The sequence below is a fragment of the Pelobates fuscus genome, chromosome 6 (genome assembly GCF_036172605.1).
Source record: "Pelobates fuscus isolate aPelFus1 chromosome 6, aPelFus1.pri, whole genome shotgun sequence".
In the NCBI taxonomy this organism is placed as follows: domain Eukaryota; kingdom Metazoa; phylum Chordata; class Amphibia; order Anura; family Pelobatidae; genus Pelobates; species Pelobates fuscus.
The window spans coordinates 21,307,809-21,335,343 of record NC_086322.1 but is presented as its reverse complement, the minus strand read 5'-3'; the positions used below and the strand labels follow the sequence as shown (position 1 = coordinate 21,335,343).

The 27,535-nt window shown below is 44.3% G+C and overlaps 2 protein-coding genes across 2 annotated transcripts; one reads left to right on the top strand and one right to left on the bottom strand.

Annotated features, from left to right (window-relative positions):
• Positions 1–2,462: 2,462 nt before the first annotated feature.
• On the bottom strand, positions 2,463–9,655 carry LOC134615213 (uncharacterized). The gene is made up of 5 exons (XM_063459708.1): positions 9,461–9,655; positions 5,831–6,106; positions 5,022–5,616; positions 3,811–3,991; positions 2,463–2,788 (listed from the first exon to the last, which is right to left on the bottom strand). The coding sequence occupies exons 1-5, from the start codon at positions 9,477–9,479 to the stop codon at positions 2,585–2,587; spliced, it is 1,275 nt and encodes a 424-aa protein (XP_063315778.1). The 5' UTR covers positions 9,480–9,655; the 3' UTR covers positions 2,463–2,584.
• A 921-nt stretch (positions 9,656–10,576) lies between these two features.
• On the top strand, positions 10,577–16,623 carry LOC134615293 (tachylectin-2-like). Its single transcript, XM_063459790.1, has 4 exons — positions 10,577–10,695; positions 13,931–14,777; positions 15,330–15,510; positions 16,392–16,623. The coding sequence occupies exons 1-4, from the start codon at positions 10,683–10,685 to the stop codon at positions 16,593–16,595; spliced, it is 1,245 nt and encodes a 414-aa protein (XP_063315860.1). The 5' UTR covers positions 10,577–10,682; the 3' UTR covers positions 16,596–16,623.
• The last annotated feature ends 10,912 nt before the right edge of the window (positions 16,624–27,535 follow it).

Sequence of the window (27,535 nt, the reverse complement as noted above, 5' to 3'; positions counted from 1 at the left end):
CCAAGCATTCCTTCTCGACTGCCGCATAGCTCACCTCCCGGGGTAACAGTTTCCTGCCGAGATACGCCACAGGGTGCTCTCCATCTTCCCTGACAACCTAAAATTGCCCCCAGTCCAAACATGGACACGTCTGTGTGGACAATAAAACATTTGTTAGGGACAAGGGCAGCCAAGACAGAGGCATTAATTAGTGCTTATTTAGCAACTGAAAGCGGCTTCACATGCTTGAGACCACAGGACCTGCCTAGGTAAGCTTTTCTGTCAGGTCAGTCAGGGGCTATAGTCGGGTACAAAGTGCCTATAGTACCCAGCTATCCCTAAAATGGGTCTTTGTGCATGGTGTGGGCCAGTTAGCGACCACCTCAATCTTAGCAGGTTCTGGACGCTGCTTTCCACACCCCACCCAGTGTCCCAAGCAATAGACCTCTGCCATGCCAAGAAGGCACTTGTCTGGTTTCAGAACCAGGTCTGCGTCCCGAATCTTGTCCAGCACTATCCCTACATGAATCAAGTGTTCCTCCCAGAACTCACTGTAGATCGCAATGTCATCCAGGTAAGTACAGGTGAAATCCTGGAAGGCATCGAGAAGTCTAGCCACCATGCGCTGGAAGGTGGCTGGGGCCTTCATCCCAAATGGCATGACCCTAAACTGGTACAAGCCAAACAGGGTAACAAAGACCGACTTGGGGAGGTCCGCATTACTTTGCGGAAACTAAGGCACAGGATCCAAGTGTATCCTGAGTATGGGAAGCACACAAAAAAGGTGAGATTATGTGGTTACTAATTAAATGTGAAGCATGTATTAAAAAGGTAACAGAAATCCAAGATATGGGAGCTTACCAAGGCCATAGGCAATACAGAGACAGCCCATCTCCAGGATTAAATGCTTTGCAGCCTTGAAGTTAGAACTGAGATCATTAATCTATCAATGCCCACAGGCCAGCCCAGCTCACTAGGAGCACTGTTTACTCCCAGGGAAACAAAAGTAGCAAATTGCTGACCAAAGTACTTAAACCCAAACTCCAAAAAGCCTACATAGCGAAAACAAGAGGTGCTCACTTTTACACCACCATAGCGACAGAATTCAGCTCCTTCTATCACAACCTTTATAAGCTCCCTCACCCAGGAGGTTCAAAATCTGATATCAGATGCTACCTTTCTAAATACAGAACTAGCAAGAGTTCAGCTTAATAAAGCCCTAGATGAGCCCTTCACTACAGAGGAGGGGGTAATTAGATTGTTGCCGTGTGGGAAAAGCCCAGGTCCAGATGGGCTAATGGCCTGATATTACAAAGTCTTTAGGGATCTACTGGACAAAACACCTTTAACTAGCTGCTGCCCTCCTTCCCCAAGGGTCCACTCTGATCATTTGGGGTTTGTGTTGGGAAGGCAAACTAAAGTCATCGATGATACACAACGTGAGAGCTCTCAAATGTTGGTTTAAAATGTCCTCTCATTTTGGAGGCTTTGTGGCATGGGACAAGGTTCCACAGCTGGGTTTAAGCTCTCTATTAAGGCTTCTTGGGCTGCATTAGGTTAAATGGGCAGTCAACATCCTTTGCAATAGGCAGTGGAACCAGGCAGGTATGCCCCTATCCCCAGTGCTCTTTATATTTGCTATAGAACCCTTTGAGTGCCATTTGGAAGAGTTCACAGATCAAAGGGTTCCTTTATTCAGGGGGTGAGGAGAGGATTTGGCCTTTGCAGATGTCCTCTTCACCATCACAGATCCAGTTACCTCACTAAGGAGATTGAGCTTGTTGTTCATTCTCCAACTTTAAAATTAATGCAGATAAGTGAGATTCTGGGACTAGCTTTGGCCCTGGGATTTAAATCCCATTTGAAAGCAATTTTTTGCTACAAATGGTTAGTTTGGAAGCTGAAGAATGTGTCCAATGGACTATGGAGCCCTCTAGCAATTGGGGGGAGGGGGGTTTAGTTACATTTGTAAAGGCTAGGAGATTCAAAACCCAACCAATATGATATGCATATAGAACTATTGCTAAGTACATGCACTGTGTTTACTGCTAATAAACCCAATTAGACAAAGTCACTGTATTTGTGGTACCTTTGGTTATCATTTATAGGACTACACACTGGAAGTAAAGCAGTGAGAAATCTCATGATCGGGAGTAAAATAACGTGCTTTAATTGCACACTTGGTATAAGCCTGGGGGGCTGTGCACTCATTGAGTGCCTTGTGGAAATCAGGAATGCTATAGAGTTAAGGAAGCCCACAGGATCAGACAGACATATGTAGCAGAAAAAAGCATTTTACAATATTGTTTATTTTTACACCAAGACAGAATATGAAATGCATGTAGCTTATAGCAGTGTTTCCCAACCCAGTCCAGGATTTAAGGATTACCCAGTTTTGTCTAAGGTGTTTTTAGAAAAAAAAAAAGAAAAAAAAACACCTTAGACAAAACTGGGTAATCCTTAAATCCTGGACTGGTAGGTGTGCCTTGAGGACTGGGTTGGGAGACACTGGCTTATACAATTCCAATTACACCGAGAGACATTCTGTACAACATTTATCCACAGGACACATTTCACTCAGAGGATTGTACAGGAGCCATCCACCTCATGGTTTGTAGTCTTCCTGGGTGACCATCAGGTTATAGTGAGTGACCCCTTTCCACATTCCCTGGATGGTGGTCTCATAGCCAAACAAGGTGCGGATCTTGGCACGGAACGGCACATCCATTTCTCCCTTGGTCACAGATGCCACCATACGTATTGAATGTCCACCTGGTACCTCCACATCAGAGCTGGATGAGAAGGTAGTCTGCAGAAGACAGAAGGTTAGAAACTGAAGTAATGGGGCAAACTGGAAACCTGCAGGATTTTAACCCTTCTCAGTGGGACTGCTCTGCAGTACAATAAGGTTAAGTGAGAGATTAGAAAGGCACACAGGATTTTGTTGTGTGGTTCTTATTGAAGCCTTCTTGCCCCTGGCTAGAATAAGAGGACAATAGACACCAAAACTGTAGCTTCATGAAGCAGTTTAGGTGCATCGATCATGCCCCTACAGTCCTACTGCTCAATTATGCCATTTAGGAGTTCAATCACTTTGTTTAGGCAGCCTTAGACACCTCCCTGCATGTGGTCTGCACAGACTTCCAAAACACTTCATGAAAAAGAAGCTTAGATATTACAGGTTCCTTTATTGCACAGTCTGTTTAATCTAAAATTAATCATCTTCTGCTCTGTTAATATCTTCCTAGACACTACAATAGCCTCATGTGGGAGTACAGTTCAGTGAAGAAAACAGGCGATCAGATTTTAGATAGCAAGCCTGATTGAAAGTTAAACCATTTCTCCATTCAGAATGACACAGCCGGAGGAGCTAGGGCTAGAAACCAAAAAACTGGACTGCAGGGGCATGATCTATACACCAAAACTGCCTCATCAAGTTCATGGTTTTAATGAGATATAGATAATGCAGCAGACTACAAATTAACCAGTAATTTGTAAAGAGGTAGTGTTATTTTTAGAGAGGAGGTTGGGCAAGAGGGTACACTGATCTGGGCCAGTACCATTAAGCTATTTGTGAATAGCTAGCCTCCACCTTGTTATTGGAGTGACAGTAACAGGCCCAACATCTACCAAGCCAGGATACCTATAACCAGTGGGACTGTTGCTTTAGAAGCAGATACAAGTCATACATGGAGAGTCACAAGCAGAAAATGGAAACCAGTTGAAGAATTACCCTCATAGCCATGTGGGTGTTGTGACTTAACTGTAAGCAACAAACCAATACTAATGCAGAGAAGCTTTTCTCACCCTCATTATACAAGCCATGCTTACCTGTGTAGTGTTGGTTGTGGTGAAATTCCAGGTATGAGTTGTGCTCACATTGATGGAAATCTTGGTCTCTGTTTCCCCTATGAATGGGACTCCAGCTTTAAAGGACATCTCAGCTCCAACTGCTACTGTGAATCCATGTTCCTGGCTGAAGGTACTGCTCTCAGTTATGGTTTTTGAGAAGCTAGAAAGAAAACCTTCACATTAATATATTAGGAGAGATTAGACTTCATGGAGCAGGGCTTGGGCTAGTCGCACCCAAATCTAGTTCGTAAAATAGATGTTTGCCAAGGATGTGCCTTGGTAATAAAAAAAAAAAAATCCTGCAAATAATTTTGATCTGTAATATCTCAACCTTTTTGTTTGCTTAAAATTCAGAAAGACTTACATTCCATTGGCTTCTGGAATTCATGTACCCATTAATCCCAGTTGAGCAGATGGCTCAATAATGCGAGTGCAACATAAGTACCAAGTTAATGAACAATCCATTGAAATTCTGAAAAGTCAAGAAAGACAGTCCTTACTTCTTACTTTGAAATCCATATTAAAAAATAAATAAAATGTGAATAGATCTGACAGTTTTGTACATTTGGACTCTTCAAAGATAGGATTAAATGAATTGCACAGGTCTATTGACCCAGTTCTCCAGCTACTTTGTTTTGTCAAGATTCAGTATTGACCACATGTGGGATATTACTAAATGTATGGACTGTTGGGTATGCTATAGGGATTGCAACTAGTCTGAGGACCAATTTTCATTTAAGAAGAAAAAAAAAAAAATCCACCAAATACCAGCCACAAAAGCCAAGGATACACGTTACACTCCTGAGAACAAGCCCCTAAACAATTTGCCTTTTGTATCCTAGAAGGAAACCTTTCCACTGAAACCTGATTGGTTCCATCCAAATCTGAAATTCAAGGAGAGCGTCATGTGTAGAGATCCAGCTACACCAGACAGACTCATTTCATGAAGGGCTACCAGTCGCCATAGGACAGGTTATCGACTCCTTGTATTCATAGATGGCCTTGGCATTGTTACCCCATTCTCTATACAGCCATTTTGATAATGGGCTACAGTGGCTTCCTATCCACCACCTGTGCAATCCAAGTACACCATATACTGCAGGCATTTACCTCACTAGCACCATAGAACAAACATTGCCAACAAGCAGAAGTATTAACAGAGGCAGCACAATAGAGTTTCCATTACTTACGAGAAGGTGTGCTTTAATGGAGTGCTGCTCTTGTTGTTATAGATCTGGGTCTGAACCACCTCTGTGCCTTGGGATAGAATTTTCCCTGAATCTGGAAGGAATTCAAAGCTCACAATACTCTGGATGGTTTTATCAATGGTGAAGGAAAGGAGGGGGTAGACATTGTAACCCCAGCCCAGTTTCTGTGCCTTTTCAATATAGTTGGTATCAGCAATGGTCGGGGTTGGTCCTTTATAGATGTTGCCATTCTTTGAATCCACACACCACAGGTCTGACTCTAGGGTGAAAGCCATGAAATGGGTCAGGATGCGCCAGCCTCCTTTTCCAATGGTTTTGCTGGAATCAAGCCAGTTATCGTCTGGTTTGGTTGGGGGGCTTCTCATCACAAGCTTGTCGTCACTTGTCACTGCATACAGGATGCCTTTAGGGTCAAAGAAAAGGGCATCAAATTCATTCCAGCTGTTGGTTCCTATTTTGGTGGCTTGGCCATAAAGCCAGGACACATTTTCATTGCTTGGTGCTGGACCCTTGTAGAACTCCCCTTTCTTGGTAGCTGCATACAGAAGGCCATTTGATATTTGATATTTGATATCTCCTACTTGATATTTCCTATCCTAATGTTTCTAATACCCCACCTCCTATAGACTGTAAGCTCATTTGAGCAGGGTCCTCTTCAACCTATTATTCCTGTCAGTTTTCTTGTAATTGTCTTATTTATTGTTACATCCCCCCCCTCTCAAAATATTGTAAAGCGCTACGGAATCTGTTGGCGCTATATAAATGGCAATAATAATAATAATAATAATAATTTGGATCAAAGAACATGAATTTAAACCCATCCCAGTCAGTTTTGCCCACTCTCTTGGCAGTAGAGAACCAGTCCAGGTTTGGATCTGAAGGCATAGCTCCCATGAAAAGCTCTGTACCACGCACAGCAAACAGCACCCCTTCTGGGTTAAAGGCAATCTTACTGACATTATTCAGCTTCCCTACAATGCTAGATCTGGCATCAAAGTTATCCAGAAGATTCTTGGGTGGTAATCCAGCTCTGCTAACATAATCCTTCACAGCAAACAGGAGGGTGTCTGGAAGTTCAAAAGCAAGAGGTTATAGCCATCAGATGCAATTCACAACATGGGATTGTTCACAAACAGATTGTATTTAGAGTTTAAATCTTTAGCTCTACAGGCTAAGCATAGTGTAAAAGAATACCTCTTTATAGAGATAGATAGAATGGTCACATTAGGAATTAGACTATTACCAGTGAAGCAGGCTAGGGTGCAAGTTATTCATTAGAAATGTGAGCTATAAAAATGGGTTTCATCTTCAAGTTTGAAGAGCTCAAAACCTTTTTGCACTTTGTTTTATTAGAATATTTAGAAAATCTGCATGGAGGAAATCCAGGATCAGTAATATCATTGAAGCATAGTTCATTTGCGGTCAAGTGGCAAAGGATGCTGAGCACTGACCCAGAACAGAGGGAAATCGGTGCTGAATATTGGTTATTACAGCTGTTGGGAAACATTAATTTACTTATGCAATGCTCAGTGAGTATTCCCCTAGACATACATACATATATATATTTTATGTTACAGGTGGTCAGTCTCATGTCCTGCTTTTTTCTTACGTAGTTAGAGTATCACGCTATACATAACTTGAAAGACTGTAGGCCTGATTAAAAACGTCCTGCAACACACACACAATTCTTAAATGGGTTCCTAAATCTAAGACTGTCTCTTGCATCAGTCAACAGGAGACTAACAGCATTACAAATTTTGAAAAATTAAATACTGGTTCTGAGACTTCCATGATTGGATAATGTAATGGACCGTTTCAGCATATGAGGGGTTAAAATCCGTTTAGGCGATAATCCCCTTTTCTCAGAAAGGCACAGCTACTGCAGAACATCAAAACTCACGAATTGGATATAGGTGAATGCATTAAACTCCCGAACTGCATACCAGGGAATAACATAGCACTCCAAGCTGGAACCTCACGAATAGCTGCTGGCAGATGAATAGGAAAAGCAGACATCAGCTTACACTCCTAGCAGTCAATCTCCAACAGCATACAGTTAATCCCCCCAAGAACGCGACAAGGCTCCGTGTTGAAGGTCAAGCAGTGGTCTGAGGTGCTGGGGCACCCAGCCTGGTTTTTATTACACGAGTACACATACAGGCCACACCCAGGGGGAGGCATAAAATAACCAATCACATACATGGTTCAGCCCACACATCCCCTCCCCTCAGATAACATTAAACCCAATTATCCGGTACACTTTTCCAGCCAAGTTCTGGATGTACCCCAAAAACAGGGGGTACACCTTTAAATCCAGCATCGCTGGATAGCCCTTATTCCGGGGGACAACATATTCAAAATTCAAGTCATTCGGATGAATGGTTCGGGAGATATGGGTTTCCAAAGATTTGACCGACCGCATGGGTAAAGTATCCGAAAACAGTTCCATGCATTTTGGCCCTGCGGTCGGTCACAGAAAAGGGAATAGAAACAGGCGAATTACTTGGGTTATAGAGACTAAGGGGAATTCGCATGAATCCCCTAGTTCGTGCGTTTCTTTCTACTGAACGTCGGGTCGTTCGGTAGTTTCCCCACAAAATCCTGGAAGTCTGGAGGTCTCAGCGGTGCTTGCCTAGTCGAGTGTCCGATTTCAGTTCCAGACACTCGACGGCAAAACACCGCTGTTCGGTAGTTTAAGATGGCCGCCGCCACGTGTTCGTCTCCCGAATGGCGGCCACCCAGAGGACACAGAATACATTGCCAATTACCTGTTTGCAACATTGTTGCAAACGGTAATTGGAGGCACACTTATTCCTGGGTGGTCTGGTTGTTCGGTAGTTTCACTCAATATACTGAATGGAGTGATTCTACCGAACAATAAGATGAATACTGCATATCTATATCCCAGGTTAACTCAACACATAAATACATACAGGATATTAAAGGCAGGGTTAAAGTACTATGTTCCACAGTCTTAAAGGTACAGTATCACAAAAGTCCCAATAAGTTCACGGATGGCCCTTAAAGGCCCAGTAGCAGTAATATCAATTATTACATGCCCAAATATAGTTTTTATAGAGCAATATGTCCAGGGGCCGTAGTCGCAGGGCAGGAGGCTAGCAACCAGGCCTCTCCAGTTCACAGTGGCGAGAGCTGGTTTCGCCACAGATAATGTTGCAGTTTATGTATACACCCTTAGACAAACTGTTTTATATACACACACGATTGTGGCAGACTGCCTGGGTATCTCTGCCAATCATGCTTCCTAGTCCTCACCGAGTACCATTATCACTGCAGCTTGGCGCCCCCCCTAGACACTGCCTTTTATGCAAACCCCATTAAAGCAATGCTTTAATAGCCCTTACAGTGCAAGGTGGTACAAGGAAAGTATAGTGCAGGAATACAGATGTGTATTCCCATCATTGTAGTGTCCCTTTAACCTTCATAACCAAGATGCTCCATTCCTTTTATTAATTGTATAGTCTGCCTCTATTTCTAGTGCCATAACATCCCTTTGAATTGCCTCATTGACATCTGTGGTTATTGCTTACAAAACAATTTGAGCTATGGGAATTGTGCTTTAGCTCTAGTTCAATTTAAAACTAGCGAGGGGAAATACGAAGTGAGCCAGTAAGCTTGCTCATACATCCCAACAGTCAGGCCTGAAAATGGAGGATGGGTGGCAATGCCCAGAAAGTGCTCTCATCAGAAAGATTAAAAAAAAAAAAAAAAAAAAAAAACACAAAAACACCCACATGAACACCTCATGTTCTAAGCCGCCATGGAGAGCAACATTAAACTTAGTGTGCTAGGAACAGAAAGTCTAGCTGGGTGATAAACCTTCACTATAGATAGTTCATGGAATTAAATGCAAATGGCAGAACAGACACAATAAATAGCAGGTTTAGTTTAATTCTCTAACTCTGCTAGTTGTCTTGGTTTTACCAGGCAGATTTAACCCTGGTTTTACCAAGGACGAGACATTCAAAACAAACATACCAGCTTTGGAATGTAGATAATTGATATCCAATTAGTTCCCTGAATCCAGCAACAAGATCTCAGGGATGAGAGACCATTATAGAAATAATAAACTATTACAGGAGACAGAGCAGAACATCCAAGTTTAAACAAGTACAACAGCCCTCCATTGGGCCTCTCTCACCAAGTGTATAATAAAGACTACAATTTATTAAAGAGGGAAAATGCAGGGTTGTTCTGAGAAGCTTTAGGTCCCCTTGTAAGAACAGTTGACACAACTAAAGTTGTTAGAGAATTGGCAATGGGTTTTACCTCTACAGAGTCCAGACAGGTTTAGTGTAGTTACATTCAGACACAGCAACAATATGAAGCTCCTAGAGTAACACTTTGAGTGTATGTTATAGGGAGAAGTATCTTAGACACAATGAAGAAAAACCATTTACCTGGTGTATCCATTTTCATAAAGAGATCAGAAAACAAGCTCCCAAATCTCTAGACTCCCTGCAGGGATCCTTCTTATTTCCTTTTGGGGTCTCTGGCTTGTGCAGATCAGGCAATGTCACCAGATATCTCTGTATCAGTTCAATACCATCAGTGGTTAGCTTTATAGTCAGGACCCCTCCCCACACACAGCTGTACCTGCTTTAATGATCAGGAATACAGTAGATTCTCACAAGGTTATTCACTAAGCACCAAATATTTGCAGATTAAATCTGAAAGGCATTACAGATGGGTTATTTTTAACAATTCTCGTTGATGCGAATGTTCCATTTTATTATATATAATAATACATAATTGTACAACAGATGGGGATCTACCTTTTGGACACCCTTGCGGTTGGGGGCAAGCCATTTTTGCACCAGGGTGTTCCCTATGTTAGTTCCACCATTGGTTTCAATTTCTCTAATTCCCACTTTAGTAAATGAGAAGATCTGCAGATTGTCCAAGCTTGTTTTAGATATATCTCCAGTGAAACATTCAGCAAAAATTCATGCATGTTTTCTTTGGCGCATATCTATTATATAGTGATTTTTACCTCCCTTTTTTTTTTATCTTGGAGTATTCCTTTAAAGAAAATGGAAGAAATGATTAGATATACCCTATTAAAAATGTGCTTGCATTTTTAGGACGATGCAGACTGGTAAAATGGAGCCCTGTGGACCCAGAATCACAGTGATTTATGGGAGAAAAAAATAGCAAAATCTGAAAGAGGAATAAAAAGTGTCAAAAACACATTTTGGCCCACTACAACAAAGGATGGAAAATATGTCCCCAATGTATTAAAGATCTTATTCATAATAAAATGGAACATTCACACAAATTTGTTGAAAGTGAGGTGGAGGTGGACGCCCATACATGATTTCAAGTTTTATACATAATCCCCATCACTTTTTGACTATTTTTGTCTCAGTTTTGCCATTCAGATTAGAGTTTAGTGAATGACCCTGTGATAGTGAATTTCATTCCTGCTTATTAAACCAGGTACAGCTGTGTGTGGGGAGGGGTCCTGACTATAAAGCTAATCACTGAGGGTATTGCCCTTATACAGAGATCTCTGGAGACTTTTCCTCAGCTATACAAGCCAGAGACTCCAAGATAAAACAAAAAAGGATTTCTGCTGGGAGTCTAGAGATTTGGGGCTTGTTTTCTGATCTCTCTTTGATAATGGATACACCAGGTAAGTGATCCCTGTGTATTGTGGATTTTTAAGCTCATTTTGTAGGGTTGTATATACTGAGCATTACTAGGGAGTCTCTCACATTATAGAGAACTATGTATGTAATGGTTTTTTTGTAGTTTCTCATAGACCCTCTGTTATTAATGATATTAAATTGACACTATAGTTAATAGAATCACTACAGATTAATGTAGTTGTGGTGTCCACCTATTGTCTCTGGAGGTTTTTCAATTTAAACAATGCCCTTTCAGGTAAAAGGCAATGTTCCCATTATTGCCTAGAAATGCCTCTGGTGGAACTCTAGATGGTCACTAGAGGAGCTTCCTGTGTCAGTTCTGCACAATGTGCAGTACTGACACTTAGTGCCTCTACATTCTGCAGGAATGTTCCTCATAGAGATGCATTAATTCAAATCACGTCTACAAAATGATGCCTTGGGGGGGTGGATTAGACACGGCAGCAGGAGCCCTGAGAACTACATTTACAACAGCACTTGCTATGTAGGCAAATAGGTGGCTCAGGCGAATAGTCTTGCTGTGCAATAACCTCCCATCTTCCTACAGGAAAGCCTTGTACTGGCTGATATCAAACCTGACTATCTCTGCCACATAGGCAGCACTATCTTCTGTGAGAATAGCATGGGATCAAAGTGTCTAAAATCACCTTTCCGACTGATCTAAGGAGGGCTGGGAATCTAAACAGGCACTGCAGTATCAGGAATACATGTTTATAAATTCTCTGAATTAAAAAATCTTGGAACTGTTTGGCATTCGAAATGAACTTCAATCTAAAGCCAAAACCGGAGTCTTAGCTGATATGTCACATCTTCTCAGGTTTGGCTGAAATTGCTGCTTAACTTGATGTGCCATTCATGTATAAATTCTCATTTATTATTAAAAAAAAAAGCCAAACTTTATACTGTGTGTGTGCATAATTTAGTGAGGGGGGGGGGAATACTGAGTATAAGCCGAGGCCCCTAATTTTACCCCCAAACAACGGGAAAACTTATTGACTCGAGTATAAGACTAGGGTGGGAAATGCAGCAGCTACTAGTAAATTTCTAAATAAAATTATATTAATTGAATATTTATTTACAGTGTGTATATAATGAATGCAGTGTGTGCGCATGTGATGCAGAGCCTAGGTGGGGGGTGGTCATTTTTTATTTTATTTTTTTGTCCCCAATCCCTGCTTGTTAGCTGGCCAGGGAGGGGGGGCTCTCACTCCCTGGTGGTTCAGTTGTGTGCACTGTGTAGGAGGGGGCTGGCAGGAAGCTGTAACTTGCCTTTCCTGCAGCTCCTGTCAGCTCCCTTCTCTCTCCTCCGGTCCGTGCAGCTCCCTCTGCAAGTCTCTCGGCTGCACGGAGCGTTGCCACGGTAACCCGTAGCAATGCTTTGACCCCGCGGCTCTCGACTTGCAGAGGGAGCTGACCTGGGAGTTGCACGGACCGGAGGAGAGAGAAGGGAGCTGCAGGAAAGGTAAGTAACCGCTTCCTGCCAGCCCCAGGTCCTTGTCTGTATTATGGCAATGTAAGTTGCCATAATACAAACAATTGACTTGAGTATAAGACGAGTGGGGGTTTTTCAGCACAAAAAATGTGCTGAAAAACTCGTCGTATATACGGTACATTTGTTTTGATTTACAGAGTACATAATGTATATGGCTTCAGTTTATTACCAGTCTCAGGTCACAAAATACAAACAACTTTAGAAGTTGACCATTAACCTTTCAATACAAACATACATCACAGGTTAAGTGTGCATTTTGATGGATCCATGTTTTGGAGAATTAAAATTTTTAGGGTGTGGGTTTTTTGTTTTTTCTTATAAAGAAACTAAATTAGTTTTGACGCCGAGGGTATATCTAAAGGAAAGGGGTTAAATGATTAGAAAGGGGCAGGTCTGCACAGATCCAGGTCCCTCCACTTTACTGGCATACAGGAAGGCAGACCAAAAGTCCCTGCAGCGCATAATTGCTCTGACTTGCTGTCTCGGTGATCACATGTGCTGAGACAGCATGATTGGTTGCTGCCTGTCTGCCACGGACATCGAGGCACAATTAAAGGGACCCTAGTCACCCAGACCACTTCAGCTCAATGAAGTGGTCTGGGTGCTAGGTCCCTCAGGTTTTTAACCCTTCAGATGCAAACATAGCAGTTTCAGACAAACTGCTAGATTAACATTTGGGGTTAAGCCAGCCTCTACTGGCTGTCTTCTGGACAGCCACTCGAGGTGCATCTGTGATGTTGGAGGCATATTATGCCTCCATCGCGTAGAGCGTCCATAGGAAAGATTTGAGAAATGCTTTCCTATGGACACTTTGCGCGCGGCACTTGCGTGCACGTTCGGCTCAGCTGACCTCAGTGGGAGGAGGAGAGGTCACCAGTGCCGAGGAAGCCTGGCGCTGGATGAAGGTAAGTGGCTGAAGGGGGTTTCAACTGCTTCAGTGCCACAGGAGGGGGACCCTGAGGGTGGAGGCACCCTCATGGCCCTAAATTGTGAGGAAAACCACTTTGTTTTCCTGACACTATAGTGATCCTTTAACCTGACAACTGCGGAGATCTGGGGTTAATTTTAGTGAATAACAGAATTGTAATGACTTGGGACAGCCTTATTTCTTGGGATCCAGTCCATATTTTGGCCTCAAACCCCACAGTACCTCTCTGCTAGGAGCACCTTATTGTCTATGTATATAACAGAACTCCACCGCAATAATGTCTCTAAACTACTAAATGTGTTTAGAAATTGGTCTGTGTAAATAAGATGCATTATTCCTGTTCAAAACTACACTTTAATTCTACTACTTGTTGGTAAAAGGCCTAAAACCTCTCAGAACCATTCGATCTTTGGCCACACCATGAATCTCATCCCTAAATGAGTGTTCTCTTTTTGTCCATTTGAAATCTCCTGGAGGTATAAAGAAAATGATGGATCAGTGCTCCTCAAGGCAGTCCATATTTAGGGATTACCTGGGTATATCTAGGGTGTTTAGTTTATATTTTCTAAACGCCTTGGACACACGTAATCCCCAAATCTTGGACTGTTAGGAGTGCCTTGAGGAGCACTGCTGTAGACCATACGAAATGCCTCGGTGTTCTTGAAGGGATGTTTGCTGTGCTGCTTGTTTTTTTAACTGTTCCAAACTACAATCAGTATCTTGGCTTATGACTTGCATCACCTGTCATTTCAAACTGTTGTGAATTACTTCTAACTAACCTCTTCCTATTGACTTCCAGACACCCTCCTGTTTGCTGTGAAGGATTATGTTGCCAGAGCTGGATTACCACCCAAGAATCTTCTGGATAACTTTGATGCCAGATCTAGCAGTGTAGGGAAGCTGAATAATGTCAGTAAGATTGCCTTTAACCCAGAAGGGGTGCTGTTTGCTGTGCGTGGTACAGAGCTTTTCATGGGAGCTATGCCTTCAGATCCAAACCTGGACTGGTTCTCAACTGCCAAGAGAGTGGGCAAAACTGACTGGGATGGGTTTAAATTCATGTTCTTTGATCCAAATGGCCTTCTGTATGCAGCTACCAAGAAAGGGGAGTTCTACAAGGGTCCAGCACCAAGCAATGAAAATGTGTCCTGGCTTTATGGCCAAGCCACCAAAATAGGAACCAACAGCTGGAATGAATTTGATGCCCTCTTCTTTGACCCTAAAGGCATCCTGTATGCAGTGACAAATGATGACAAGCTTGTGATGAGAAGCCCCCCAACCAAACCAGACGATAACTGGCTTGATTCCAGCAAAACCATTGGAAAAGGAGGCTGGCGCATCCTGACCCATTTCATGGCTTTCACCCTAGAGTCAGACCTGTGGTGTGTGGATTCAAAGAATGGCAACATCTATAAAGGACCAACCCCGACCATTGCTGATACCAACTATATTGAAAAGGCACAGAAACTGGGCTGGGGTTACAATGTCTACCCCCTCCTTTCCTTCACCATTGATAAAACCATCCAGAGTATTGTGAGCTTTGAATTTCTGCCAGCTTCAGGGAAAATCCTATCCCAAGGTACAGAGGTGGTGCAGACCCAGATCTATAACAACAAGAGCAGCACTCCATTAAAGCACACCTTCTCGTAAGTAATGGAAACCTCATTGTGCTGCTTGCTCCTGTCTGCTGGCAATAATGCTTGTACTTGGGTTAGAAAGGTAAATGCCTGCAGTGTATATACAATACTTGGGATGCTCAGGTCTGTGATTTGGTGGTGTATAGACCACATCTCTAGTCCTATTCCATGATCTAGATGGTTACAATGAGAATGGGTAAGTTTGCTGAGGACATCGAAGAATAAGGGTGTTCAAATGGCTTTTCTTAACTTTCCTTTCAGCCATTTAGTAGATGGCTCCATAACTTGCCCCTCACGTGGCACTGTCATGAAAGAGTAATCTGCACTCCATATGGTCTAATGGACCTATGAATTTCAGAAGGCACTTGGTTTTTTTCTCATTAAGATTTTCTGAATTTTGAGCAAACTGAAATTCCAAATGAATATATCTCCCTTTTATCCTTGCTCAAAAAAGCCAAATTAACCAACTGGATGGGAGTGGAGGTAGTGGTGGTAAACGAGCCTGAATCTTGATCCAAGTATTCCAGTCTATCAAACTATTAATGACTGGTTTATTTTTAGCTTCTCCAAAACTGTAACTGAGAGCAGCAGCTTCAGCCAGCAACATGGATTCACGGTTGCTGTTGGAGCTGAGATGTCCTTTAAAGCTGGAGTCCCATTCATAGGGGAAACGGAGACCAAGATTTCCATCAATGTGAGCACAACTCATACCTGGAATTTCACCACAACCAACACAACACAGGTAAGCATGGCTTGTGGGAAGGGAGAAAGTATTCTCTGTTGCTTAGACTTGGCATACTGCTTACAGTGAAATATCAAAACCCACTCTGCTATTCGTTTTATTCTTCAACTGGCTTCAGTTTCTTTCTCATGACTCCATGTATGACTTTTATCTGCTTCTTCTAAAGGCACAGCCCCACTGGTTAAGACATCCTGACTTGGTAGTTGTGGGCCCTGTAACTGCATATCTAATAAGGCAGGTGGCTGGGTAAGAACCTTGCTAACTGGCTTTGGTCAGTGTACACTCTTACCCAACCTCTATAAAAGCTGTCATAAAATACACGATACCTACTTATGCTGAACTTGCCAACTTGTATTCTGTTGGCATTTTACAGTAAATGCTTCTTCTCAAAGGGATACTACAGGCAACAAAACAACTTTATCTTAATGATACAGTTTTTGGTGTATAGATCATGCTCCATGGCTCGGAGGCTACTAACCAAGCAGGAGATGAGGAATTCTAGATTAAACAGACTATGTAATAAAGGAACCTGTAATATCCGAGCTTCATGTTTGGGAAGGTTGTTCAAATCATGTGCTGGGAGGTGTGACTAGGGCTGCATAAACGGTGATTGATCTCCTGAATTGAGCAGGAAGCTTGCAAGGGCATGATTTGTACACCAAAACTGCCTAATTATGCTAAAGCTGTTTTTGTGCTTGTAGTGGCAAATGGTTAATAAGAACCACACAACAAATTCCTGTGGTGTGCCTCTGTAATCTCTCACCTACCTTCATTGTACTGCAGTACAGGCAGAGGAGGATTGAAATAACACAGGGCCCTGAGAAGATTTCCAGTTTGCCCCATTCCTCCTTCAGCTTCTAACCTTCTGACTTCTTCTGCAGACAACCTTCTCATCCAGCACAGATGTGGAGGTTCCAGGTGGACATTCAATACGTATGGTGGCATCAGTGACCAAGGCAGAAATGGATGTACCGTTCAATGCCAAGATCCGCACTTTGTTTGGATATGAGACCACCATCCAGGGAATGTGGAAAGGGGTCACTCACTATAACCTGATGGTCACCCAGGAAGACTACAAACCATGAGATGGATAATCCTGTGCATTCCTCTGTATGGAATATGATCTGAAATATGAAATGTTGTATAGATAAATCAAACTTTGCATAATTCCATTCATGGTATAATAGGAATTGTATAAATGGCAGGAATGTCATGTTCTGTCTTGGTGTACAAAAACAAATTAAACTTGTGCATGTCTTGCAATCCCTTGTTCCACTGACTTTCAATCGGTTGGCTTTACATCAGGTAGAATGTTCAATTCTAGCTATCTTTTTCCTTATCTAAACTGTAAACCCCCTTCTAATTCATGTACATTTGCTTCACACTATAACCATCCTGACTAGTAGCCTAGAGGTCAGCCAAATGACTATCCATCTCTGGCATTCCATGACTGTTATATAATGCAGGGATGGTCGACATTTTTGCAGGTTAACTCTGCCCTAGGAAGGGAGTCAACCATCCCCCTATGCTGTGAACCACAGTGGCATAGATGTTGCTTCATGGCTTGGTCTGTTCTGCAGGCATGTTTGTTTTAGAGAAGTGGAGGGTTCTGGTATACCTATTGTGTACACAGAGGAGAGGGAGTCTAACTAACACTGAGTCGCTCACACTGGGAAAAATAGGGATTCACAAAACCTATAGACAATAGCTGAAAAACACTCTAAAGAATAGTGTGTGGGTACCAGGAGCTGACTCGTGATAATGGCTTAAAACAGAAAAAGGACTTTTAAGATATGAATGTGAACTGTAGGAGCTTAAAGCTATCTATAATCTAAAAAGGAATGAATGAAAAAATATTTCAAATATCTTTTAAAAATAAGGTAGTCCCTTTAAGAATGTAAATCAAAAAGGTAGTTTCTTAAAAAATAAATGACATAAAAATACAGTTAATAAATGTCAAAATCGTTAATAGAGATGCAATAAGATATGCCCACAAAGGATGAAACATGTAAAATATGAGATATAAAAATATATGCATAAAATGGAGGGAGAGTGGAGATTACTCTGCTGGGTTGGTGTCTCTAGACAATCTGTATCCTGCCATATAGGTCTGGCTAACGCGTTTCATAGGTGGAACCCTACTTCAGTTTTAGAGGTAATGGGTAGATGATGAAAAGAAGCTTAATATCACTACTTGACCAAGAAATACTCATTGTTCTTGTTCTCCTTCTCCACCCACCCATGACTATCTCTCTTTACCATTACTTCCATCTGAATCAGAGGGTATTGCTTCAAAGTGTTCTCCTGAAATAAAGTGGAGAATAGGATGAAGGGGCACACCCATAAGGCCACTACTCCATAATTCTTCTTGACCTATCCTCCGCCATTGACACTGATCGTATCCTTCTCCGAACTTTTTGAATCTGTCTCTGTGACACTGTCCTTTTCATGATTTCCCCCTCCTATCTCTCCCAACACTAATTCAATGTCTCCTTTTCCAATGACCCTTGCTCCCCCTCATCCTCCCCTTCGCTTTTCATACTGCCTCTCTTAGCAAACTCATTCCTTTGGATTTTACCACCTGTATGCCAATGACACCCAGATATCTAGTCTCTCTTGATCTCTGTCCCACTGTCCTACAATGTGCCACTACTTGCCTTTCTTTAATCTGACTGTCTGTGCTCCAGCTTTCTGAAACTCACTCTCTCTAAAAGAGCTTGTGTTTCTGTAATAAGTGGTCTGTCTTCTCAGTTGAACACGTTTTATCTAATACATAATGGAATGTAGGAGAAGCAAAGTTGGTTGAGGTGTGCCGAAATGCCCGCCTGCCAACGTCAAGGCAGACCCCCAGGGCCGGACTGGCCCACCGGGATACCGGGAAATTTCCCGGTGGGCCGCAGCAAGCTGGGGCCGGGCAGACTGCAGAGAGACCTGTCAGTCTCCCTGCACAGGGAAAATCAATTTCGCAGGCATGCCCTGCCTCCACAAGCCACACCTCCTGCCTGGAAGCTCCGCCCCCGCACGCAAGCCCCGCCCCCACGCACATTGATGATGCTGGAAAGCTGCTCACTGGACCAGCAGCAAAGGTATTTATATTTACCTTTTAACAGCTTTCCCTAGCCACCTCACAGGCCCCCTTACCCACCTCACAGGGCCCCTTACCCACCTCACAGGCCCCCTACCCACCTCACAGGCCCCCTCACAGGACCCCTACCACCTCACAGGCCCCCTTACCCACCTCACAGGCCCCCTTACCCACCTCACAGCCCCCTTACCCACCTCACAGGCCCCCTTACAGCCCCCCTACCCACCTCACAGGCCCCTTACCCACCTCACTGGCCCCCTTACAGCCCCCCTACCCACCTCACTGGCCCCCTTACAGCCCCCCTACCCACCTCACAGGCCCCTACCCACCTCACTGGCCCCCTTACAGCCCCCCTACCCACCTCACTGGCCCCCTTACAGCCCCCCTACCCACCTCACAGGCCCCTACCCACCTCACAGGCCCCCTTACTGCCCCCCTACCCACCTCACAGGCCCCCTACCCACCTCACAGCCCTCTTTAAGCCCCTTTACCCTCCTCACAGGCCCCCTTACCCACCCCACAGGCCCCCTACCCACCTCACAGCCCCCTTTAAGCCCCCCTACCCACCTCACAAGCCCCCTACCCACCTCACAGCCCCCTTTAAGCCCCATTACCCACCTCACAGCCCCCCTTACCCACCTCACAGGCCACCTTACCAACCCCAACGGCCCCCTACCCACCTCACAGCCCCCTTTAAGCCCCCTTACCCACCCCACAGGCCCCCTTACCCACCCCACAGGCCCCCTACCCACCTCACAGGCCCCCTACCCACCTCACAACCCTCTTTAAGCCCCCATACCTACCTCACAGGCCCCCTTACAGCCCCCTTACCCACCCACAGGCCCCCTACCCACCTCACCGGCCCCTACCCACCTCACAGCCCCCTTTAAGCCCCCTTACCCACCTCACAGGCCCCCTACCCACCTCACAGCCCCCTTTAAGCCCCCTTACCCACCTCACAGGCCACCTTACTAACCCCACAGGCCCCCTACCCACCTCACAGCCCCCTTACCCACCTCACAGGACCCCTTACAGCCCCCTTACTCACCTCAAAGGCCACCTTACCCACCCCACAAGCCACAGGCCCCCTACCCACCTCACAGGCCCCCTACCCACCTTACAGCCCCCTTACCCACCTCACAGGCCCCCTTACAGCCCCCCTACCCACCTCAAAGGCCACCTTACCCACCCCACAAGCCACAGGCCCCCTACCCACCTCACAGGCCCCCTACCCACCTCACAGGCCCCCTACCCACCTCACAGGCCCCCTACCCACCTCACAGGCCCCCTACCCACCTCACAGGCCCCCTACCCACCTCACAGGCCCCCTACCCACCTTACAGCCCCCTTACCCACCTCACAGGCCCCCTACCCACCTCACAGCCTCCTAACAACCTCACAGCCCACCTTACAGTCCCCCTACCAACCTTACAGAATCCCTACCCATCATACAGAACTCCTACCTACTCACAGTCCCCCTACCCACCTTACAGCCCCCCTACCCACTCACAGTCCCCCTACCCACATACAGAACCCCTACCCACTCACAGCCCCCCTACAGCTACCCTATCCACTATACAGAACTCCTAAACACCTCACAGTCCCCCTACCCACCATATTAGAAAAATAAATATATATCAATAATATGTAAGGCGTATATGTATGCATGTCTTGCCACCCCAGATGACTGAGTAATCTATAACACACACACACACACATATATATATATATAATGTGTTTATATATTACTCAATCATCTAGGGTGGCAACACATAGCCGTACGTATTACATGTGACAATACATGGCGCACTGACTTATGGGGCTGGCATAGGTTTTTTCCAGGGCTGCTTTGTATCCCCAGTCCGGCCCTGCAGACCCCCCTAAGCGGGTCCTAACACTGACCCTTCAGCCTGCTTCCTTGAGCTTCTGGCAAAGATATCTCTAATGAGACAGAAATGGGTATTTTTTATATACACCCCTATACTTATTAACCCTTAATAGGGAACACATGGGATGGGTAGCAGCATTGTAACGAGGCTGTGTGATGCAAAGTAAATACAAATACAAAAAGAGAAGTCCTGCGCTTAAGCAGCAAGGACTACAACACAAATAAGATGCTTGATATGTAGGTTCAGAGGAAAAGGCAAAAAGTACAATAGTTTAAAAAAGTCTTGAATCCAGCAAACTCTACTTGGGACATGGAACAATATACAAAGCCCTGGCGTGAGTGACAGAGTAGTCGTGAAACGTGTGTATGTGTAACTGTGCTTAGTCCAAGATTCTCATGAAAAGGTTGTATCCTGGTAGTAGGTCGTAGGGAGACCTTAAACTGAGCATGCAAGAGCTTCAGCGGCTGTGTTGTGGACACCAGGAATGTAAAAGCAGACTAAAAAGAGCTGAGAGGTTGCTGCCAGGCAAGTCAGCCTGTAAAAATAGCCACAAAATGGTTAGCGAGGATGGCCGCCTGAACGTAGGCCAGGTGTCATAGTGAAGGGTGAATAGATAGTAGATTAAAGGCGTTGGATAAGTCCATCTTGCTCAACCAAGCCTTACTACTTGCTAAGTGATCGCTTGTATGGCATGATCGATTTGCGTAGTGCAGTGAGAATTCCATAGCGGGAATGAGGGAGTTTGATGCTGGGAATGGATGTAGAGTGCGGTGCAGAAGAGGTCTATGATCCGATGTATTATAGAGTATAGTGAATTTCTACATCGATGGGAATGCTACGCCAAGATGAGAAGTGTGAAGACCGTAAGGAGGTGATCGTGAACCCAGCGTATGACTGCTGTGGACAGAAGGTGGTCCACCGTAAGAGGGTCAATGGGTGAAGATAATAGAGTTAGGGCCTACGAGTGTACCTGTGGGAATGGCGATAAGGCCCATGTGAACCCCTGTGAGAAACCCGGCACCAGAATCTACCAGATGCCTAGCTGGGTGTAAATGTAGATAGTATATTAGGATAACAATGTTAACCTTAGTTGGGCGTATCTTAGGTGACAGATGGGCTGCATATGTGGACTAGGTGTAGGTTCTGGAGCAGATGTGCAAAACCCTGCATGTAGTGAAATAGCATACCCCAGGATTAAAGTCATAGTGCACCCGAGCCTTCCCCAGAAATGAAATGGTCAGCCCAGCATGTCCCTCAGGCAGCCTCCCTGACTAGTGCGTGGGTTGAAGGGGTGGTGAGAAGTGGAAGTAGCTGTCTCTATGCGAGAGGCAATGATAAACAGAGGAATGGAAAGCTTGGTTAAGTCGTGGGTGTCACTCTTTGGAATACTGAAATGTCGCCAAGAATATAACCTTTGTACTGTAGGGAGGCTTGTGAAGTTAAGTAGTTATGTTAGTTTAACGTCCTTTCCATCGAGAATTATTTTCTCCATGGAAATTGGAACAGGGTGGGCCGGTGAGACGTATGGAGTAGTGATAGTGGGGGACGGGGAGGGAAATGAGGGGTAAGCCAGACTGTATGACCGAGATCGCCAGGTGAGCGCCTGCCGGGCTTAACAAGACACCTGGTGTGGCTATAGCCGATTTCATTTATCAGCCTGTTAATCATTTGGAGGCTGGCCAGGATAGCGACTGGGGTTTCCTGATTTGAATCTGAGGAGTAAGCTGACGGCACTTGTGAGCTAGAGCTGGGCCTAGGAACATTGGGCTGAGCCGTTGTGAGCCAGTGTAGTTCTGCCTTACTGGCAGTGGCTGGGCAGGGGATACCCCTGTGTCAGAGCTCTGCTGATATTTTTTGGAATGTACCAGAATCCCAGGTAACTGAGGGTAGAAGGGGTGAGGGATTCCTATGGAGACCCTGGCCAGACTGGCGTGCTGGGTATTTCGTCCAACAGGAGACCGATTATTGGGATGGATACTTGTGACATTCTGAAAAAGAAATAATGATTTGGATAAGTAATGTGTCTTAGAGGTATGGATGAGACCTTTGGAGAACTGGCCTGCTAGCTAGTGCCGAAGCGAAGAATTTAACTAGTACCAAGTGAAAGGTGAGGCCCTGCTAGTGCCCGGTGGCGGAGAGAGGCTCTACCTATGATTTGGGCCGAGGGGATTTTGTGGCCACTTGAACGAGGTGGCAGGATCTCGGATTCTCGGTGACCGTAAGAGATTAAAAACGTGTGGCCGTGACATGGGAAGCCCTAACTGTAGCCCTAAAGAAGGGCGAGCGAGGTGGCTAACTATGATTTGGTTGTGGGGCTGAACCTCCATGTTGAGGTGGGGTGTAGACCTCGCGGGACCGTAGTATTACTTAGGATAGCTAAGGCCAGTGCCTAACCCTCAATGCCAGTTCTCTAGCCTATTGGGGCTTGTCTCTTAGAATGGTGTGATGTAACGTATGAAGATACTTAACCTTGAGTGTCTGTCCTCTTTATTTGGGCAACGCGCCGGAAGAGTACAATATATTCTTGCGTCTGCAGGGAACGGGCCCAGCCGGGAAACCTTAGGGGGAAAAAGATGACTAGTGGCCCTGAGGCGTGCCACTAATATAATGAGTGTAAAAATGTTTAACGTATGAGAAGGTGTGTATCAGAGATACTGTAACGTACAAACGTGGGTAAGCTGAGGGACCTGAACGTTGGTCCGTAAATTAGAGGCAAGCCCCTGGGTTCCCATAAATGTGAATCATTTGAATGATACGAAGGCAAAGTGAGGCCTTAAGGAGAAACGTAATCGTAGTGAGTAAGATTACCAATACCGGATACTGCAATGCAGGGAACCTGGTAGCCTGTAGGTTGTTGATGGCGTAGGACTTGGTGGCAATGACACAAGTCTAAGTAATAATATGTAGAAATAAATGACAAAACATGTACCGTTAAATATAGTAGTAATATGGTGGATTATGATTATGAGATTGCTGTTGACATTTTGTGAGGAATCTTAACCCAGGTACGTTTTGAAGTGTAGAGCCCACTTTGGGAGGTGGGGGGTTGTATGAAGCCGTGGAGGCTGAATGAGGCCTCAAGGGAAAACATAAATATAGTAAACCTTCTTACCTGTTACCGAAATGCAGGATACTGGGTACCTCTTCTTGGAGCACTGTTTGAAGAAAAGTATAAGTAGTAGCAAGGTGGTGTAGGTTTGTGTGTTTGATGTTTTAAACGCCGTGAGGAAACTCAGAACTGGCCTGTTAGAAGTTTTAGAACCCACTTTGGGAGGTGGGGAGGCTGAATGAGGTCGGGAGGCTGAATGAGGCCTCGAGGGAAAAAGAGATCTGGTAAACCTACTTACCTGATACAGTAATACAGGGTACAGGGATACCGCTTCTTGAAGGCTGATTGGAGGAAAGTGGAGGTGTATTATATACGTAAATTATAAAAGAAAGAGTCAAACTGTGCCTTTAAGAAGATTCCCCTGTGAAAAATAGATGTCCCACAATTATGTGACCATGGCCAGATTTTTTTTTTTTTTTTAAAACATATATTTCACCCAGTGGTGACTTTAAGGACCATATAATAAACTTAACATTATATAGGAAAAAAATAAATATGTGAGTGCTTGGTGTAAGTAAAGAGACATAACTAGATATTTTATAGTAGATTAGTAAATTTAAAACATCAACGTGTAAAAATTGGATGTGAGTATTGCTGTCCATCTCACTTATTATCGTATATACTCGAGTATAAGTCGAGTTTTTCAGCCCCTTTTTATGTGCTGAAAAACCCCAACTCGACTGTGACAGAACCATCCGTCTGTCTATTTTCTGTGGATTCGTCTATTTTATTCCGTCCGTCCAAATGACTGTTTCCAGTATCATAACCATACGAATGACTGTTTTCCACGAATAAAGCTACCGAACGGATGGCCACCCAGAAGAGAAGTGTGCTTCTGGTTAACCTTTTAATCCCAATTAGAACGTTGTGGTTAACTGCAGACACTTCTCAATTAAACCGACTTCAGGGTGGCCGTCGTACGTATGTCGACCACGAGGCAGCGGCCATTTTAAACCGTACGAAAGCCCAGCGGTGTTCGGCTCTGATTCCATGGAACTAAAAACGGACACTCTTTCTGCCGAACACCGATGAAACCATGGGTCACTTGGCTGTCTCGACAAAGCCGTACGAATACCAGCTGTTCGGGAGTTTTACCGTCGACGAAAAGTACTTAACCCAGATAGCCTTCCCATGGAGTCGATCGCCTGCCGAAAAACTACAAGAACTTTGACTCCTTGGCGATTGAACTATACGTATGGGATCTGAGCGCTATTCGTCAATAATGTGCCCTCAGATCCCGGCTATCTGGGGATATGTGATATGGATGTGAAATGTACAGTTATTATAAAGTTATGCATTTTTATGTACTTTCTGGTTTTATATTTAAAATGGCGATAGGTCTTTGTCCTGGAGATAATTGCATTTTTTCCCAATTATCTCCAGGGCAGGAAGGAGGAAACCATATTGCATTGTGGGAAAAGTCTATGCCTGTATGTCTGGAATGTCCTACTGTACATCTGTAATTTCAGTCTTCCATTTGGTCCCCTAGGGGAGTGTCCACCAAGTGGAAGACCCGCATAAATACGGGCGGGTAGCCCACAGTAAAGCCAGATCCTGTTTGACCCTCAATACGGAGCTTCTGTCTCGTTATTGGGGGGATTTATTATTCACGCTTAGAGACTGCTTATGGGAAACGTATGCCGCTTGGTGGTCGTGGTTCGGCTGTTAGCGGCAGTTCGTGGAGTTCTGTTCGGGAACCGAAATTATACGAACAGAGAATTGATACGGTGAGAGGGGAAGGTGAAAAGACGGCGCTTTTACTTATAGACACAAAGGGTGTTGTAACATCGACTTATACTCGAGTTAATGTCTGTATTATGGAAACTTACTGTGACGAAGTGCCCTTCGCCACTTGGGCCTGGAGAGGACTGCTTGCCAGCCTCTTGCCATGTGATTATGGTCCCTGGGAGGTTTTGCCCTTTAATTACAAGATTTGGGCACAATGGATTTTCATTGTGGTGCTGCTGGCCCTTTAACTTCCAGAGGAAGGGTTTGTACTTTTAAATTGGCACTTCGAATGCAGTCGAAGTGCGAAGTCGTTGAAGTGGCCGCCATTCGACAAACGAACACGTGGTGGCGGCCATTTTAACTTATTCGTACGTAGTCAGCGGTGTGTGCAGCCAAATCTATGGAACTGTTTGCGGCTACCCAAAGGAACGAACACTGCTGACCCGTACCTTCTTCGACACTGCGGCTGGAGACTAAGTCCCGTTCGAAGATTCGAACGCTCATTCGAATGGGACTTAGTCGTTTTCACTGTGTAAAATAGACCGACCGCACAGCCCAAATCCATGAAACTGTTTTGGGCATGAAAAGGTGCCTGCGGTCGGTCAAAAGTGACTTATAACTATCTCCCGAGCGGCTGAACGGATTTGTATGATTTTTGGGTATGTTTGTATTTGGAATGTGCTGATTAATAATATGTCACTGTTATTAATATTGGATGTATGGTTTTAGAGTTATGAATGTTAGGTATAAAGTATGTTTTAAACTGTACGTATAATTGGGTTACCTCTCAGGCTAAGGGAAGGAGATGTGTGGGATGTAACCACTGTGTGATTGGGTAATTCATAATTGTCTGTGGGTGTCTCTCTTGCATGGGAGAATTGCATAAAAGCAGAGTGTGTGTCATTAAAAATCAGTCTTGTTCCAGCATTAAGCTTTGGCTCATGTGTGGATTATTTGGCGATACCAGCGATATTTGTTCCTGTGGATTATTGGAGTTATTCTGCTATTGGGAAAAGGAATACTAGACGGTGATACAGATGACTACCGTCACACTTACATTGCCATAATACAGACCAGGACCCCCGGGCTCATTACAAAGCCGGCGGTCCTTTTGGGGGCTGGCAGAGAGCTGTAACTTACCTATCCTGCAGATCCTGTCAGCTCCCTTCTCTCTCCTCCGGTCCGGTCAGCTCCCACTGTAAGTCTCGCGAGAGCCACGAGAGACCGCAAGACTTACAGTGGAGCTGACAGGGGAGCTGAGCGGACCGGAGGTGAGAGAAGGGAGCTGACAGGAGCTGCAGGAAAGGTAAGTAAGAGCTCTCTGTCAGCCCCCTCCTACACAGGCCATCCACTGGACCACCAGGGAATGAGAGCCCACCTCCCTGGCCGTGTATCAAGGGGGACGAATTTAAAATTAAATTAAAAATAATTAAATTATTAAAATTTAAAAAAATGTAATAATAAAATTAAAAAATAATACTAAAATACTTTTTTTAAATATTAAAAATAATAAAAATGCCCTCCCCCCACCCAGTTCACACACACTACACACAAACACAAACTCATACAAACACACACTCTGCATTATATACACACACACACACACTCATACACACACACACTGCATTATATATACACATACAAACACACACTCATACAAACACACACACAATCTGCATTATAAATACACACACACCCTGCATTCACACAAACACACACACTCTGCATTATATACACACAGAGTGTGCATATATAATGCAGAGTGTGTGTTTGTATGAGTGTGTGTGTATATAATGCAGAGTGTGTGTTTGTATGAGTGTGTGTTTGTATGAGTGTGTGTGTGTATATAATGCAGAGTGTGTGTCAGTATGAGTGTGTGTGTATAATGCAGATTGTTTGTATGAGTATGTGTGTAATGCAGAGTGTGTGTTTGTGAGTGTGTGTGTATAATGCAGATTGTTTGTGTGTGTGTGTAATGCAGAGTGTGTATTTGTAAGAGTGTGTGTGTATATAATTATAAAAATCACAGAATTTCATAGCCCCAAGTTTTACCCTCGACTTATCCACGAGGCATAGCATATTTCACAATTGCTGGTCACAAAACTGCACTCGACTTATACATGAGATCGACTTATACACGAGTATATACGGTACTCTTTAGCGCTCCACTACGGTATATACCGGGGTTGAAAATTTGATTTAAACCTTGTTATA

Excerpts from the sequence above, each read along its gene's own strand:
- LOC134615213 (XM_063459708.1), bottom strand. Across the intron at positions 5,617-5,830 it reads ATTCATGTTCTTTGATCCAA|GAGATATCAAATATCAAATA; the intron begins ATTATTATTATT and ends AATATCAAGTAG. Across the intron at positions 3,992-5,021 it reads CCATTAAAGCACACCTTCTC|CTTCTCAAAAACCATAACTG; the intron begins GTAAGTAATGGA and ends TTTTCTTTCTAG.
- LOC134615293 (XM_063459790.1), top strand. Across the intron at positions 14,778-15,329 it reads CCATTAAAGCACACCTTCTC|CTTCTCCAAAACTGTAACTG; the intron begins GTAAGTAATGGA and ends GTTTATTTTTAG. Across the intron at positions 15,511-16,391 it reads CCACAACCAACACAACACAG|ACAACCTTCTCATCCAGCAC; the intron begins GTAAGCATGGCT and ends CTTCTTCTGCAG.